Consider the following 17,913-nt stretch of genomic DNA (forward strand, 5'->3'; position numbering starts at 1 on the left):
TAGTGAGAATAAGGAAAACGTATGCCTAGTGAGAATAAGGAAAACGTATGCCTAGTGAGAATAAGGAAAACGTATGCCTAGTGAGAATAAGGAAAACGTATGCCTAGTGAGAATAAGGAAAACGTATGCCTAGTGAGAATAAGGAAAACGTATGCCTAGTGAGAATAAGGAAAACGTATGCCTAGTGAGAATAAGGAAAACGTATGCCTAGTGAGAATAAGGAAAACGTATGCCTAGTGAGAATAAGGAAAACGTATGCCTAGTGAGAATAAGGAAAACGTATGCCTAGTGAGAATAAGGAAAACGTATGCCTAGTGAGAATAAGGAAAACGTATGCCTAGTGAGAATAAGGAAAACGTATGCCTAGTGAGAATAAGGAAAACTGGCTAATAAGATCTAACTGCTCTCCTCAATTATTAAGACTACATTATCGCTATGATGAAAAAAGTCCTCATAGAAGTTTATACCATCATTTATAACTGACTATATTTCAAAACTAATACACATTTGTCAGAGCATGTGACATTTCAAACAAATGTCAATCTTTTTTTTCTTTTTTTTCCATCAGCAGTTGACCCCAAAGAGCAAGCAGAAACAGAAGCACAGTGGCCAGGAACAACTTTCTAGAAGGAAGAAACATGTCATATGCTACTGTTTTCAGGTCTCACTTGACAGTCCTGGATCTCTTTCAGGGTACAGTCGGTCCCCACGGCGAAGATAGTCTTGGCGTCGGGGGAGACGGTGACGCCGGTGTAGCTGCAGGACTTTAGTATGCTCTCCGACTCCCGCTTGCTGGTCAGGGTGTTCCACTCGTACACAGCCCCATCCATCCCACACGACACCAGCCTGCTGTCGTCACCGCTCCAGACTATGGAGTGCACCTGAAGATGGAGACACATAAAGTAGGACATAAAATACCACCCCCGCAGTCACCTCTGTTATCTCTGCCACCCTGGGTTTTTCGAGATAGGTGAATTAACAAGGGAATTAACATGGGAAAACTCAAAGCTATAACTATGGCCAAAGTTTTTCCTGGTCAGCTCACATGGCCTAGAACTGTTGGCCTGAGGCGAGGCTTACTGGAACTGTTGGCAGTCAGTATGAATAGCCTGACACTCTGATGATAAATCATGCAGTAAACCGTCAGTGACCTCATCCAGTGCCCCTCACCTTCCCATTGTGTCCCTTGAGGTTGAGGACGCTCTCGAAGGTGGTGCTGGAGTAGATGTGAATGACGTTTCCATTCACTGCAGCAAACAGGTGTCCTCCGTGACTGAAGGCACACTGAAAGGCAAAAGCATGCTGTACACTGTGAGAGCTGGAATAGCTAGAAATCAATGTTTGAGTACCAGTGATGTTCAGCTGTCTACAATGAGTAACTGTTGGCATTGAGAACTCTTAATTCAGACCTCTCTACAGCCTCGGATGTTGAACTCCTTGAAGGTCCTGATGTCGTCTATGAGGAGATTCATGAGCCTCAGCTTGTCAGAGAAGCCCACCAGGACAAACAGGCCAGAGGGGTGCAGGGCGATGCTGAACGCCTCCTCCTGGAACTCCTTATACAGTTCCAGGGTGCTGGGGGGAAGGGAGAGGGAGATGGACCTGATAAAGGGCTAAAAGGGAAGGGAGAGGGAGACGGACCTGATAAAGGGCTAAGGGAGAGGGAGACGGACCTGAATAAGGGCTAAGAGTCTAGAAATAAACTAGAAGCCAGCCATGAAACAAACGTCCTCAGATATAACTACCAGTGAGAATAGAAAACAAGCTGATATCTGAGACGATCCCACAGGTTTGACATCAAGTCCAGATTTTCTTAAAGGGATAGTGAGGCCAGTGAGGCCAGTGAGACTAACTCTTACTTGGTCTCGAAGTTCCAGATGCGTACAGACTGGTCCAGGGAACAGGTAGCGATGAAGGGCTTACGGATGCAGATGGACAGACCAGTGATAGACCCGGAGTGGAAGGAATAGGACAGAAACTCAAACTGAGCCTGCTCCCCCTTGCTCATCTCAGCAGAGGACAGGGTGATAATGTAGAGCTGACCACGGTCTGTACTGGTCACCATAGTCTCCTCTGACGGACTGATGACCAGAGAGACAATCTGCTGTTGCTCTGCCTGGCTGGGCTCGTGGCTGCACTGGTCTGGGGGGATCTGGATGGGACAAATGAAGAGTTTATTTCCAAAATGCTATATTTACATTTACAGCAGACGCTCTTATCCAGAGCGACTTACAGGAGCAATTAGGGTTAAGTGCCTTGCTCAAGGGCACATCGACAGATTTTTCACCTAGTCGGCTCAGGGATTAGAACCAGCAACCTTTCGGTTACTGGCACTACGCTCTTAACCACTAAGCTACCTGCCGCCCCAGTTTTTCCCATTTGTGTTTCTTCATCAGAAATAATTGCTTATGGGTAACTTCATGTGTGTGTAAAGTATTACTGTTGTCAGATTTTTTAGTCATAGATTTTAGATGTGTATGAAAATGTCTTTTTTTGGCAAAACGCTGTACATCCATTGTTTAGCTGGAATGGAATGTTCGTATCCTGTATATTTGACTGTGATATGTGGTTGTCTCACCTAGCTATCTTAAGATGAATGCATTTACTGTAAGGCGCTCTGGATAAGAGCATCTGCTAAATGACAAAAATGTCAAATGTAAATGTTTTACATACAGATCTCATATTACTGTATTGAATTTTATTTTGTATAATTTTTTAAATATTGAAGTCACAAATGTATCATTTGTACATTTCTTTATTAAAAATGTCGTTATTTGTTACATTTGACTGTGTAGAACCTAGCAGTAGTACTTATTTCTCTGCGAGTGAGGCGGTTATTTAGCATTTTCCAAAAAACATGATTATTTGCCTCTCTAAAGTGAAACCATACATAGATAGATTTAAACAAATACATGTCTGTCATTGAACAACCCCATGCCATGATTAGATAGTGAAAAAACACACCAATCTCTTTCATAATTTCTTTAAAACAACAAAAGCTAATTTACCAACAGTTCTGAAAATGGATGTAAAGCGTTTTGGAATAAAACTCTTAAAATATACGCACACACACACACACACAAATAATGAGCTTAGTTGTATACAACATATTGCTGGAAAGAGTGATGAAATGAAGTATGGTGAAAGCTTTGTTACCCTTATCTCCCTGGTTTTCCTGTAGTTGTCCTTATCGTCGGTTCTCTCAAACAGACACACCGTCCCAGGACCGGCCGAGCAGGCAAAGCCTTTGGAGTACGCTGTAATGACTGTAACCCGGGGCAACTGAGGAAGGGACTCTTCATCATTTCCCTTTGCGCTGCAAAAAGTCAAAAATTGTGAAAACTGTAAAACATGGTCACTCTCACAATGTGTGAGTAACATCTGTTTGGAGATCTTTCAGTGCCAGCTTGTCTTTTACCTCCCTATGCCTACCTCTCTGGGTCCTGTGAAACGGTGGTCTTGGGGGACACACTCATATCCCATCACAGGTCTCCAGACTCAAACACCATCAGCCTGCCTGCCTCTGTCCCAGCTATCACCCTCTCCTCAGACACCCAGGCATGGGACAACAAATGATGCGTCTCTAGCTTCTGGAAGGTGGACTGCTTCAGAGCCCCCTCTGCATAGCGGAACAGCTTGAAGACCCCATTCCCACTCACACAGATCTGGGTGTTGTCATATGGGTTCAAGCTGACCTGGAAACATATAGTGTGAGACAGTGCCATCGAGATATAGCTTGTGTAAGTAAATAGGTATGCCTGTGATCAGCTACAGAGTTAATACTACAACAGAGTAAGGAGCAAGGACTAGTAAGGTTGTTTAATGCCTTATCTATGGAAAAATAACACTGCTATTTTGAATGAACATGCTGATCATTCCCCACCACCATTTCCTTGCCAAGGACTCTTCCATGGCCCCACTAACAAGAGAGCAGTCCGACCTCACCTGGGTGACTGGGTTAGCGGCCACAGTGGTCTTCACCATGGCCATGATCTTCTGCTTCTCCCACATCCAGTAGAAGAGGGTGTAGTCCGGCGCCCCTGACTGGCTGATGAAGTACTTGGAGTCGGTGGAGAACGCCATGGAGACAAACTCATGGACAGGGATGTCCCCTCCGCTCAGCACCTTCCTCTTCCGGCTCTGCTCGTGCTGCAGGTCGTACACGGTGATGGTGGCCCTCTCGCCACGCTCCGACACCGCCAGGTAGCGGCGGTTTGAGCTGATGGCCAGCGCGTACATCCCCTGACTCCTCTCCAAACCTGAGGAGCAAAATCGAGGATGAATCACAAAGAAAACATAACTGGAAGTTGGATACATTTAACAGGTTGTTAACAGCTAATTTTGTTTTGAATACCAGGTTTATATTTGTCTATGAAAATATTTCAGAGTGAGTGCTAGTGTCAGAGACACTAAACATCTATAAAACACCCTGACCCAAGCCATATTGTTGTAATCCTGAGAAGTGAACGTGGCAAATACCTGGGATGAACCTCTGCCATTTCTGATCGATGTTGTAACGAACACAGTTGTTCCCAGATGGGAAGATGACAGTCTGCTCATCAAAGTAGCACAGGTTATTTGCCACGCATGTCCGCAGACCAAAGCTGTAGTGACACTGGGCCACCACTGCAGACATCACAGTCCTGTCACGTCAAAGCTGCAGACTAAAATCTGCCAGTAAAAGGAAAGAAGAAGAAAAATAATTGAGAAGGGTTTTGATCTTTATGTGGCAGGCAAAAGTCTCAAGGATACTAATTCAATTCTGTATGACCATATTGATCCTTTTCACTTTGATCTGAAATTGCCTCCTGGCCCTGTAACCTTTCATCTACAACTCCTGATCTACAATACTTTTTATAGAGTTATCTGGAACCATAAGGTCAACTTTGAAAAGTAATGATCGTCTTATCTTACTAGGCTAGCTACTTACCTTTATTGAAAATACAAATAAATAAATAATTGTGCTGATTCCTCAAAACTCCTTATTAATGATTTAATTTGACGACAGTGAGACTTCCAGAGATTGACATGCTATTTTTGCTGAAGCGTGGAAAATAATATGAGTAGAATGTTATCGTTAAATTCTATCACTATGGAGAAGCTTTCATACAATGCATAATTACATAATAAATAATGATTATAACTAATTAAAGCATACACCTATATCATTATAAATCGAATATATGGCGGAAATTCACACGAAGAAGGTTTATTGTCCTCTGGTGCTTTTTTCACGATTTATTAACGAGAGCAGAAAAAACTACACAAAAAACGTCGGATAGGAACCTTTGATTATTTCGGGGCTGGTGTTTCACGGGAAGACATTTTCGGAGGACCCTTAACAGCCGCTAATTCCTTCTCACGTGAACAGCTCCATGTGAGCGCGGAGTTGACAGTATTTGGTCCACAAAATAACTGTTTGCATCCAATCATTATCGTTAAGAATAACATGGATATTATTGAAGATGACGAGCAGTTAGGTGAGACGTCTGAGGAGAACAGCGAATTATCTGACGGAGAGGTAACTGGTTATTTTATAGCGTGCTAGCTAACATTAGCCAGGTTAGCTAGCTACTGTAGTTAGCTAACAATGTCTCCACTAACGTTATGTAGGTGATCTACAACGCGTAACTTTGCTGTGTTTTTCGTTTTCATTAGCTTCAAGATGCATTCGCAAAGGGGTTGTTAAAGCCTGGGTTGAACTTTACAACACAAGAACCGAAGAAGATTGTCAACAATGTGGTGAGTGTTGACATGCGCAGATGAACATGTGTATGCGACCAGAAAGCCACCATTGTCTATCGCTCTCTAATTCATGCTTTATTCGACTCATAAATCACAAATTAGTTAATTTTCTAATACGACCCGTATTTTCTTCATGGTTGTGGACAGGAGGGTTTGAAACAATGCCTCGCCGACTTTCGTAAAAACACACTACCCTGGGTAGAGAGGCTGGACATGGTCAATCTCCCAGCTGATGACATCGTTGCCAAGTCCGAGGGCAGACTCGACAACAAGGCCAGCGGAGACATCAACCCAGATGACGACTTCCAGAGAGAGATGTTCTTGTGAGTGTCTAATGTCCATACACGTTTATATCAGTGGACAGAGACTTTGTTGTAATGTCATGATGTAGTCCTAGTAATAGCAATTGTAAAACATATCCTCTCTTTCATTGGTGTCTTCCAGTTACCGCCAAGCCCAAGCAGCTGTTCTGGAGGCGATGCCCCGGCTACTGAAGCTGAAGATAGCCACCAAGAGACCTGAGGACTACTTTGCAGAGATGGCCAAGTCAGACCAGCAAATGCAGAAGGTAGGATGTCCTGACCTTACTCTCAGAGATCTTGCCATCTGTCATTATATGTATGTGACTGAATTGCGTCAGGTATGGATTGATCTCTCTGACACGAAAACTGTTGAAACGGTATGTGTTGTCCAGCTTTTCCTTTAGCCAGTAATTGCAGGCTTTTGGTAGATAAATGCATGAAAGCAAATAAACATTGAAGTATCCTGATGAAAATAAATATCCTCTATAAATCACATTGGCTATGCATTGAGGTTGGTTCAGGATGTCTTCTAATTGCATAATCTCTCTACTCTGTCTGTCTTGAGCTAGTGCTCTCAATATGGAACTTGCAACATTGTATCATGGTAGCGGTGTTGTGATACTGGTGGTTTCTCGGAACAGGGATTTTAACGTTGTGGCTAGATGGAGTACAGCTGTAGCATTTTAGCTAAGCCTAACCCTTTTCCTAACATTGACCTAATTCTTCTAACCTGCTACGTTATGTCTCCTAACCTGCTACGTAAAGTCACTACTATTCCTGTAGTTGTACTTCGTAGCCACAACCGTAGAAGCCATCTGTCCCGAGGACCATAAGTATCACCACAACGGTGAGACACAACTGTATGCACACGGGAGAAGTGTTCCGGTATTTTATGACGTTTTGCTAGATTATTCTCCCTAAAATAGAATTTACAAAATTGTCATACCTAGTCCACCAAGGAGGAGTATTTAGATGAAGTAATTGCGCTTCCCTCTTCCACTAATCTAATGTCTGGTCGAGTAGTTGGCTAAAAACAGTGCAACACTAGCTCGATAGCTAACTAGCTACTTTACCAAGGACGGAGGCACAGACAAGTGGAAAAATAAATACACTCTGCAGCAGAGGATATTGACAAGCTAGATGGACGGAGGTAGACACGCTTTGTGCATGGAGCCAATGTGGTAGGCTATCATTCCTTGCATTATTATTGCAGTCATTTCCATGGTGGTGTCAATGAGTAGGCAGTGGGCACTCCTAAAAGCATTAAGCGTTTATCATAGTCCAAAAGGTGAATGCATACGCACAGCAGTGTTGTAGAATATTGGACCGTTGGCTTTCATACTTCTCAAATTCTCAGAGCAGTTCAAGCAATTTGTCCAACTGTCAATGCATTCAAATGAATAGAGGATGCGTACCAGAGACTGGTTGGTTTGGAATTGTAGGGAGGTACGCGTTCGGGCTGTTCGTCCCCCGCGGATGTTGGTCTCAGAGCTGTGTAGCTATGTATGTCACAATGGGACGCCGGACTATCGCGTCCTAGCATCTGTGGACTATGATTTACACTTTACACTACACGTGGCTGGCATCCAAATGGGATTCTGTTTGATATGCACATTTGTCCAGCAAATTCAAATCTGGTTGGACATTTGACCGTCACGGAAATACTGGTGTGGTCATGAATAATGCTTTGTCTTTTCCTACAGATCAGGAAGAAACTCATCACGAAGCAGATCATGATGGAGAAGTCGGAAAAGGCCAAGAAACTAAGAGAACAAAGGAAGTACGGCAAGAAGGTGAGTCTCCATTCCTCTCACTGGAATTGTACTCTTTATTATGTCGTCTTGGTGCATTGTGATCTTATGAAATGGGTGTTGTAGGTGCAAGTAGAGGTTATTCAGAAGAGACAGAAGGAGAAGAAGGCCATGATGTCTGCTGTGAAGAGGTATCAAAAAGGTGGGTCCTCTGTTTCTACATGTTTTGTTTATCACCCAAGTCACCCAACTTGTTCGCACTATTTTGGTTAAGTTGCTTTGGGTGACATCATCTGCTAAATGGGATTCATAACGTTAAACACCTTCCTCTCTCGTAGGCATGACTGACAAACTGGACTTCCTGGAAGGAGATCAGAAGACCGCTAGAGGAGCTCCAGCTAAAGGAGGAGCTCCAGCTAAAGGGGGTGCAGGGAAAGGGTCAGGAGGCCAAACACCTGATAAAAAGGCCATGAACAAGAAAGGGTAAGACGCCACAGAGATGGGAATGTTGTGCTCAATGCTTCTTCTCCACCTACCTACCTATATTAATTGTATTCAGTGCTTTTATACCAAATCTATATGTACTGTACTTGGACTAAAACTGAAACCTCTGACTTGACAGGCCCAATGCTAAGAGGAAGTATAAAGACCAGAGGTTTGGCTTTGGCGGGAAGAAGAGTGGAACCAAGTGGAACACCAAGGACAGCCACAACGATGTGTCAGGGTTCCGAGCCAAGGTGGCTCATGGGAAAGGAGGAAAGAGAGGGAAAGGAGGCAATGCGGGACCAGGAGGAAGGGGCCCCACCAAAGGAGGGACTGTAAGTCACTGACAGACATGATTGGGTCATACAATATCACATTTTGAATTAAAATAGTGTATTGTTTATAGTGTTGGTACATTTTGTTTCAGTTATTATTTGAAAAATCGTAGTTCTTTTGTAATTTTGAATTTTTGATTCTTCAGAAACGACCTGGCAAGAATGCGCGCAAGAAGATGAAGGGTCGCTCCTAAAGTGGTGGGTGCTAAAGGTCCTGCAGTCTGATTGGTTCTTCGGTCTATGGCATCAGGCCAGGTTTGAACGTCGTCATCGGTCTTGGGTTACCCACACTGCATCCCAACTTCTGGAAGGAAATAATATTAGAGAGAAGTGCTCTCTTTCTATACTTAATCGCGCACACACCACCCTTCATGGAGCCCTTGGGGCAGTGGAATGATATGGATGCCTTTGATGATGCCCCAAGATGTCCGCATGCATCCTGTCTCTCAGAATGATCCTTCCTGGAGTATCACCAAGGAGGCTACAAGATGTGGACATGGCTGCATGTGAGCTTTAGAATGTCTCCATATGAAAACCGGACAGAGTGGGACCAAACATGCCAAATTAAACCCCTAACATTAATTTGGACATCAAGATACAATTACATTTTATTACAGTCAGTAAAATAAAAGAAATCCATGTTTCTTTTAAAGGAGATCTTTATACATTGTTGTAATGTGTGTAAGTTTGTGAAACTATTTGCTGAAAGTGATAACAATGATGAAGCCACTTCAATAAATGTATAATGTCATCGACTTTGAGTGAATACTTGATCGGTTTTTGCAAATTGCACACTTTGCGAGTCCACTCATTGACCCTCTGATTCACTACCCTTAGTGACATGTCATTTTATAATATTGAACAGCTGTCATGTCGGGCCTTTTCCTTGTATCAATATTATTAATATGTTTCTTCTGCAAATAGCTTCTCTTCATTTGTCGCCGGTATGGCAATAGTTGGCACATTTTGGGCAAGAATAACTCATTCTCTAGCCTGAGTGCCAGTCTGTTTGTGCTATTATACCTACGCCGTGTTATGTTTTGCTTGACAATGACTGCAATGGAGATGGCAAGAGCACAAACAGATCTGGGACCAGGCTACACCTGCATGTTTTCCTTTAAATAATTAGTGTGCTGCTTCATGTTTCTTTCTTTTATGGTGTTTATTGTTTATAAACTGGGTGGTTCGAGCCCAGAATTCTGATTGGCTGACAGCTGTGGTATATCATATAAGTTGGTAACCAGTTTATAATAGCATTAAGGCACCTCAGCTAAGGGTTGGTGGTATATTGGCCTTATTGCTTAATTATACAGTAGGTCTATCTGCAAGTCTGCAACCAGTTACATTGTTTCCATCAGACAGTAAAGCAATATTCTTCATAGCCATGCTTCCACTACATTTTTATCCAGTAAAGCGACCAATGAACCAGGTTATCCTAAGTAAGTCTTGTAGGCAGCTTGTAGGCTGTAGATCTAACCCAGGTCCTGTGTCTGTTCTTTCAGACGCCATGCTGCATCCATGTACTTGGTGATCTCAGAGTTCTGCCGTGACCAGTTCAGTCTTCTATCGCTGCGATCTGAAACAATCTGACAGGGCAGAAAAGCAATTTGAGGGCTGAGAACGTATTTGTAACAGTGCCACAACAGGCTTAGAACACTCAGACAGTGGACATGACAACTTGTTACAACGAATACCCGGAAGTAAAGGGGACACATCTTGTCAAACCATTTTGAAAAGTAGCTATTTTGCTGATCATCACCACAAAGAGGGAGTTCTTACCAGAGGTCTGGATATCCAGCCTATCTCCTGGCTCTCAGTTTGGGGGTGAGTGTATTTCTTAGTTGGCTCCAAACAAGCCCCGTGGATGGCCTTTAGGAAAGCAGCTGGGGATAAAACATAATCTAAGATAGGGTATCCCAAACTCGGTGCACGTTTTGGTTTTTGCCCTAGCACTACACAGCTGATTCAAATAATCAAAGCTTGATGAGTTGGCTATTATCAGCTGTGTAGTCCTTTGGTAAAAACCCAAACGTGAAGCAGGGGGGACACAGGAACGAGTTTAGGAAACACTGATCTAAGAGACTGGCCAACACCTCAGATAACATTGAATAGCTAGTAGGCATACTTACGGTCCTCCTCCACTTTGTCGTGGGTCTTGTTGCCGGCCATAGGCTTGTCAGTCAAAATGTGCACTGAGAAGTGAAAGATTACAAAAAGTGTTTGTTCATCATGAAATTACTCATCGTTCACATTAATCCACATACCTTTCAACAGAGGTGGTATGTGCTTACGTCTTTTGTACGGGTTGATGCTAAATAGCGTGTACACTTTTTGGCTCCTATTCTCTTTCTTTATGGTCTCGATGTGAATTGCGTTCTGATTAACAATATCCGCAGGATCCTTTTCTTTTGACTGCTTAACCGCTGCCATCCTGGTTTGTGTAAATTAGGATACAAGGCAGGAAAAACACGAGAGACGATACGTAGTGTGCAGATTTATACTAGCAAGCCAAAAAACATGATTTATGTCTCGTTGCCTAGCAACCATAAACAGAACCCCAGATAGAATGTACAGGTACTTAGTGGCCACACGAGGGCGCACAGCACTCATTTTATTTCAGTCACAGCTATGGATGAAATTAATTTGCCTTTATATTTTACATTTAAAAAAAAAACAAAATTTTTAGTCATTTAGCAGACGCTCGTATCCAGAGCGACTTACAGGAGCAATTAGGGTTAAGTGCCTTGCTCAAGGGCACACCGACAGATTTTTCACCTAGTTGGCTCGGGGATTAGGACCAGCGACCTTTCGGTTACTGGCACAACGCTCTTAACCGCTAAGCTACCTGTGCAGAGCTACAGGGGCATTAGTACTGTGCTCTTGCCCTATTAGCGGAGAGAGTACATTCTGTCTTGTAGGCAGTGGGGTACTGCTATTTGTTTTAGGTGCGGGACCGCAAAAAAAAAGAGTACATTACGTCATTTCTCAATCAAAGTTTGTACCGACAGATGTAACCTATTTAATATTATTATAGAATATGAATAAAATGTATCCTCCAATTGCAACGTCTGCCTATACCCACACATATTGTCTCAAGAAAATGTTATATTTTGAATACCCTCAAACACCAAGTTAGGCAAACCTAATTTCAAAATAGGCCATCATCACTGTCAATCGGGAATGATAATTATTCACGTTTTACCGGTGAAATGTCCAAACTGCGTCTGTATGCCAATAATTTGATCTCAATCAGTTTCATGGGAATATGCATTTATATCTTCTTGAATTACTGTTTCGTAAGCGAATCAAAGCAGATGGTGTTAATAAACTATTAGCCTTTCTTGTATTTTGTTTAAATCAAAGCATACACTGAGTGTACAAAACATAAAAGGACACAAGCTTTTTCCATGACATAGACTGACCAGGTGAATACAGGTGAAAGCTATGATCCCTTATTGATGTCGCTTGTTAAATCCACTTCAATCAGTGTAGAGGAAGGTGAGGAGACCGGTTAAAGTTGGATTTTTAAGCCTTGAAACGATTGAGACATGGATTGTGTGTGTGTGCCATTCAGTTGGTGAATGGGCAAGACAAAATATTTAAGTGCGCTGGCACGGGGGTAGTCCGTGCCAGTGCACAGTTTGTGTCAAGAACTGCAACGCTGCTGGGTTTTTCACGCTCAACAGTTTCCCGTGTGTATCAAGAATGGTCCACCACTCAAAGGACATCCAGCCAACTTGATACAACTGTGGGAAGCATTGGCGGCAACATGGTCCAGCATCCCTGTGGAACGCTTTCGACACCTTGTTGCAAATCAATATTAGGAAGGTGTTCTTAATATTTTGTACACTCAGTGTATATCCTGCCTGGTGGCGCGCGCTGTTGAGTTGTAGCCGCATGAGAAAAGAAATGCGACAATTCAGCTTCAGCTAACCATCCTAAAATCTCACTAGAAATTAAGTGTTTTTGGTGTAACATTAATGTTATAGGGCTATTATGCTATTACATTTGGTTCTGTAAAATACTAATTCATCATTATGTGATCTTGCGGGACATACCACCTCCTTGTATTCTTAAATTTAAAAAAGTAAGGTGCTCCCTCGCAACTCCCGTGTGCTCACTTGGTAGAGCATGGTACTTGCAATGCCAGGGTTATGGGTTCGATTTCCCACGGCGGACCAGTGTGAAAATGTATGCACTCACTACTGTAAGTCGCTCTGGATAAGAGCGTCTGCTAAATGACTAAAATGCTAATTGTACTCCAGCAGCACTAAATTACTGCTTTGTAGGTCTCCATTAAACCAATTTACTTCAACGTTGGCAATTGAAAAACATCATAGAATATGTAAACCAAGCATGCTTATTTGATATCTAGCTAGAGGTACGATATAAAACGCTAGGGGGCTTTACATCTTTACATGATCTGCTCCGTTGATTAGGCCTACGTGGGCTTTAATGGTTGAGCCTGGCTGCATGAGAAATAGTAGAATGTGGTGACAAAGTCATATATTAGCATGGTGATCCACAGTCTCCATATAACCCTGCCAGGTGTCCAGTCCCAATACATGTCCTTTCATTTGTTGTCCTCTGCCAGCCGCCTCTCTAATGGTCTATTTATATCTGATAGGCTGTATGAATATATATATATATATTATATATATATATATATATATATATATATATATATATATATATATATATATATATATATATATATATATATATGTGCTATGAAAAAGTATTTGCCCCCTTTCAAATTTTCTCTACTTTTGCATATTTGTGATACTGAATGTTATCAGATCTTCAACCAAAACCCAAAACCTAATATTAGATAAAGGGAACATAAGTGAACAAATAACACAACAATTACATATTTATTTCATAAACAAAGTTATGCAACACCCAATTCCCCTGTGTGAAAAAGTAATTGCCCCCTTACACTCAATAACTGGTTGTGCCACCTTTAGCTGCAATGACTCCAACCAAATACTTCCTGTAGTTGTTGATCAGTCTCTCATGTCGCTGTGGAGGAATTTTTGCCCACTCTTCCATGCAGAACTGCTTTAACTCAGTGACGTGTGGGTTTTCAAGCATGAGCTGCTCGTTTCAAGTCCTGCCACAACATCTCAATTGGGATTAGGTCTGGACTTTGACTAGGCCATTCCAAAACTTCCAATTTGTTGCTTTTGAGCAATTTTCATGTAGACTTGATTGTGTGTTTTGGATCATTGTCTTGCTGCATGACCCAGCTGCGCAATTACTTTTTCACACAGGGGAATTGGGTGTTGCATAACTTTGTTTATGAAATAAATATGTAATTGTTGTGTTATTTGTTCACTTATGTTCCCTTTATCTAATATTAGGTTTTGGTTGAAGATCTGATAACATTCAGTATCACAAATATGCAAAAGTAGAGAAAATTAGAAAGGGGGCAAATACTTTTTCATAGCACTGTATATATACACACATATACACAGTACCAGTCAAAAGTTTGGACACACCTACTCATTCAAAGGTTTTTCTTTATTTTTACTATTTTCTACATTGTGAAGACATCAAAAGTATGAAATAACACATGGAATCATGTAGTAACCAAAAAAGTGTTAAACAAATCAAAATATATTTTAGATTCTTCAAAGTAGCCACCCTTTGCCTTGTTGACAGCTTTGCACACTCTTGGCATTGTCTCAACCAGCTTCATGAGGTAGTCACCTGGAATGCATTTCAATTAACAGTTAAAAGTTAATTTGTGGAATTTATTTCCTTCTTAATGCATTTGAGCCAATCATTTGTGTTGTGACAAGGTAGGGGGGGTATACAGAAGATAGCCCTATTTGGTAAAATGCCAAGTCCATATTATGGCAAGAACAGCTCAAATAAGCAAAGAGAAACAACAGTCCATCAAGGTCAGTCAATACAGAACATTTCAAGAATTCCTGCATAGAAACCACTACTAAAGGACACCAATAAGAAGAAGAGACTTGCTTGGTCCAAGAAACACGAGCAATGGACATTAGAAATCTGTCCTTTGGTCTGATGAGTCCAAATTTGAGATTTTTGGTTCCAACCACCGTGTCTTTGTGAGACGCAGAGTAGGTGAACGGATAATCTCTGCATGTGTGGTTCCCACCATGAAGCATGAAGGAGGAGGTGTGATGGTGTGGGGGTGCTTTGCTGGTGACACTGTCTGTGATTTATTTAGAATTCAAGGCACACTTAACCAGTATGGCTACCACAGCATTCTGCAGCGATACGCCATCCCATCTGGTTTGAGCTTTTTCAACAGGACAATGACCCAACACACCTCCAGGCTGTGTACGGGCTATTTGACCAAGAAGGAGAGTGATGGAGTGCTGCATCAGATGACCTGGCCTCCGAAATCCCGACCTCAACCCAATTGAGATGGTTTGGGATGAGTCGGAACGCAGAGTGAAGGAAAAGCAGCCAGTGCTCAGCATATGTGGGAACTCCTTCAAGACTGTTGGAAAAGCGTTCCAGGTGAAGCTGGTTGAGAGAATGCCAAGTGTGCAAAGCTGTCATCAAGGCAAAGGGTGGATATTTGAAGAATCTCAAATATAAAATATATTTTGATTTGTTTAACACTTTGTTGGTTACTACATGATTCCATATGTGTTATTTCATAGTGTTGATGTCTTCACTATTATTCTACAATGTAGAAAATAGTAAAAATATTGAAAAACCCTGCAATGAGTAGGTGTGTCCAAATCTTTGATATAAATATAGCCAACCTAGACTCAGGGGTAAATGTAACATAGTATGATATATTACATTTCGAATGGTATGTATTCATTTATGGATGTCCATCATCCATTTTGTAAGATGTGTTACGAATTACGATTCGTATGATATGTTACGATTTGTAATTCGTACAATAGTTGACGAATTGCAATTCCTACAATATGTTATGAATTTGCAAATCGTATGATATGTTACAAATTCTAATTTGTTGTGGCTAAGCTGGCTAGGTGGCTAAAGCTAACATTAGCTAGGTGGCTAACGTTAGCTAGGCTAGGGGTTAGGGTTATGAATTAGGTTAAAGGGTTAAGGTTAGGGTTTGGGGAAGGGCTAGCTAACATGCTAAGCAGTTGCAAAGTAGCTCAAAATTAGTAAGTAGTTGTAAAGTTGCTAATTAGCTAAATGCTAAAGTTGTCCGTGATTAGATTCAAAGGCAACCTTTGGATTACTAGAACGTTCCCGTTATACGCCCACCCATCAACCCTAACCAACCACCCTACTTTAATTTTTGCCTTAAGTAACCTTCTGTCTTATGTAACCGTACCAATCGTAACGTATCATACTAATTTGAATGTTCCGGATTTACATTTACTATTTTACGTCTAGTCTATGAGACCAGGCTGTAATAGCCTGATATTTTTGCTTGGTCAATAATTATTTGTCTCAGTGTTTTTTCTTTCTTTTTGGGGCTGCTGTTGATTTAATTCTGAGGCTGTTGTAGTGTTCGATATTGATTCAGCGTTTTCATAGGGAGCAATTTGTCTTGTCTTGGGTTTGTGTTGTAGACCTACTAGGTTTTGAGGGTGGTTATCAATCTTTCTTTTTATTTTCTTCATAGCATGTGTTTTTTTTGCCACAATCTCACCAATCAGAATGTTCTTAGGTTTGTTAGGCAGGCAGATGATACTTGGAGCACTGGAGCACTTTAGTGTTCAGCTACAAACCCATTTTTTAAATTTATTTTATTTATTTCACCTTTATTTAACCAGGTAAGCCAGTTGGGAACAAGTTCTCATTTACAACTGCGACCTGGCCAAGATAAAGCAAAGCAGTGCGATAAAAACAACAACACAGAGTTACATATGGGGTAAAACAAAACATAAAGTCAAAAATACAACAGAAAATATGTGTTGCTATGGTGACCAATGAGCTAAGATAAGGCAGGGATTTGCCTAGCAGTGATTTATAGATGGCCTGGAGCCAGTGGGTTTGGCGACGAATATGTAGTGAGGACCAGCCAACAAGAGCGTACAGGTCACAGTGGTGGGTAGTATATGGGGCTTTGGTGACAAAACGGATGGCACTGTGATAGACTACATCCAATTTGCTGAGTAGAGTGTTGGAGGCTATTTTGTAAATGACATCGCCGAAGTCAAGGATCGGTAGGATAGTCAGTTTTACGAGGGCATGTTTGGCAGCATGAGTGAAGGAGGCTTTGTTGCGAAATAGGAAGCCGATTCTAGATTTAACTTTGGATTGGAGATGCTTAATGTGAGTCTGGAAGGAGAGTTTACAGTCTAACCAGACACCTAGGTATTTGTAGTTGTCCACATACTCTAGGTCAGACCCGTCGAGAGTAGTGATTCTAGTCGGGTGGGCGGGTGCCAGCAGCGTTCGATTGAAGAGCATGCATTTAGTTTTACTAGTGTTTAAGAGCAGTTGGAGGCTACTGAAGGAGTGTTGTATGGCATTGAAGCTCGAAAGGCAGGGCAGGATGGATATAGGTCTGTAACAGTTTGGATCTAGAGTGTCACCCCCTTTGAAGAGGGGGATGACCGCGGCAGCTTTCCAGTCTCTGGGGATCTCAGATGTTACGAAAGAGAGGTTGAACAGGCTAGTAATAGGGGTTGCGACAATTTCGGTGGCTAGTTTTAGAAAGAAAGGGTCCAGATTGTCTAGCCCAGATGATTTGTAGGGGTCCAGATTTTGCAGCTCTTTCAGAACATCAGCTGTCTGAATTTGTGTGAAGGAGAAGCGGGGGGGGCATGGGCAAGTTGCAGCGGAGGGTGCAGAGCTGGTGGCCGGGTAGTGGTAGCCAGGTGGAAAGCATGGCCAGCCGTAGCAAAATGCTTGTTGAAATTCTTGATTATTGTAGATTTATCGGTGGTGATAGTGTTTCCTAGCCTCAGTGCAGTGGGCAGCTGGGAGGAAGTGCTCTTATTCTCCATGGACTTTACAGTGTCCCAAAACTTTTTGGAATTAGTGCTACAGGATGCAAATTTCTTTTTCAAAAAGTTAGCCTTTGCTTTCCTAAATGCTTGTGTATATTGGTTCCTAACTTCCCTGAAAAGTTGCACACACACACACACACATTCTTGTCTTTCTCTCTCTCTATCACTCACTCACTCACTCACTCACTCACTCACTCACTCACTCACTCACTCACTCACTCACTCACACACACACACTGTCACGCCCTGGCTCTGGGACTCTGTTATGTTGAGCCAGGGTGTGTTGTTTCTATGTGTTTTGTTTCTAGGTTCTTTATCTAGTTATTTGTTTCTATGTTGGCCGGTGTGGTTCTCAATCAGAGGCAACGTG

The 17,913-nt window shown here is 42.1% G+C and overlaps 3 protein-coding genes across 4 annotated transcripts in view; 1 reads left to right on the top strand and 2 right to left on the bottom strand.

Moving 5' to 3' along the window:
* Positions 1–5,045, bottom strand: part of LOC121534054 (cilia- and flagella-associated protein 57-like) — a 36,595-nt gene extending 31,550 nt beyond the window's left edge. Inside the window, 9 exon segments of the mRNA XM_045205447.1 lie at positions 669–881; positions 1,171–1,284; positions 1,410–1,575; positions 1,860–2,152; positions 3,157–3,393; positions 3,453–3,695; positions 3,946–4,259; positions 4,480–4,671; positions 4,931–5,045. Of these exon segments, the coding sequence (XP_045061382.1) occupies positions 669–881; positions 1,171–1,284; positions 1,410–1,575; positions 1,860–2,152; positions 3,157–3,393; positions 3,453–3,695; positions 3,946–4,259; positions 4,480–4,636 (1,737 nt within the window). The 5' untranslated portion in view covers positions 4,637–4,671; positions 4,931–5,045.
* Positions 5,046–5,325: 280 nt separating this feature from the next.
* On the top strand, positions 5,326–9,371 carry LOC121534052 (probable rRNA-processing protein EBP2). 2 transcript variants are annotated; one of them, XM_041840484.2, is made up of 9 exons: positions 5,326–5,521; positions 5,659–5,742; positions 5,893–6,068; positions 6,190–6,313; positions 7,751–7,840; positions 7,925–8,000; positions 8,137–8,281; positions 8,421–8,616; positions 8,763–9,371. In XM_041840484.2, the coding sequence occupies exons 1-9, from the start codon at positions 5,450–5,452 to the stop codon at positions 8,808–8,810; spliced, it is 1,011 nt and encodes a 336-aa protein (XP_041696418.1). In that variant the 5' UTR covers positions 5,326–5,449; the 3' UTR covers positions 8,811–9,371. The 2 variants fall into 2 exon arrangements, with proteins under 2 accessions (XP_041696418.1, XP_041696417.1); XM_041840483.2 differs by having other exon boundaries at positions 5,352–5,521; positions 8,421–8,641; positions 8,763–8,854.
* An 86-nt stretch (positions 9,372–9,457) lies between these two features.
* On the bottom strand, positions 9,458–11,142 carry fam183a (family with sequence similarity 183 member A). The gene is made up of 4 exons (XM_041840485.2): positions 10,908–11,142; positions 10,746–10,808; positions 10,396–10,499; positions 9,458–10,202 (listed from the first exon to the last, which is right to left on the bottom strand). Exons 1-4 carry the CDS (start codon positions 11,044–11,046, stop codon positions 10,089–10,091), a joined length of 420 nt encoding a protein of 139 aa, XP_041696419.1. The 5' UTR covers positions 11,047–11,142; the 3' UTR covers positions 9,458–10,088.
* Positions 11,143–17,913: the final 6,771 nt, after the last annotated feature.

The sequence above is a fragment of the Coregonus clupeaformis genome, chromosome 20 (assembly GCF_020615455.1).
Source record: "Coregonus clupeaformis isolate EN_2021a chromosome 20, ASM2061545v1, whole genome shotgun sequence".
In the NCBI taxonomy this organism is placed as follows: domain Eukaryota; kingdom Metazoa; phylum Chordata; class Actinopteri; order Salmoniformes; family Salmonidae; genus Coregonus; species Coregonus clupeaformis.

Excerpts from the sequence above, each read along its gene's own strand:
- LOC121534052 (XM_041840484.2), top strand. The coding sequence starts at position 5,450 with ATGGATATTATTGAAGATGACGAGCAGTTAGGTGAGACGTCTGAGGAG. Across the intron at positions 8,001-8,136 it reads TGTGAAGAGGTATCAAAAAG|GCATGACTGACAAACTGGAC; the intron begins GTGGGTCCTCTG and ends CCTCTCTCGTAG. Across the intron at positions 8,282-8,420 it reads AAGGCCATGAACAAGAAAGG|GCCCAATGCTAAGAGGAAGT; the intron begins GTAAGACGCCAC and ends CTGACTTGACAG.
- fam183a (XM_041840485.2), bottom strand. The coding sequence starts at position 11,046 with ATGGCAGCGGTTAAGCAGTCAAAAGAAAAGGATCCTGCGGATATTGTT. Across the intron at positions 10,809-10,907 it reads CATCAACCCGTACAAAAGAC|TGCACATTTTGACTGACAAG; the intron begins GTAAGCACATAC and ends TTCACTTCTCAG. Across the intron at positions 10,203-10,395 it reads GCTGGATATCCAGACCTCTG|ATTGTTTCAGATCGCAGCGA; the intron begins GTAAGAACTCCC and ends CTGCCCTGTCAG.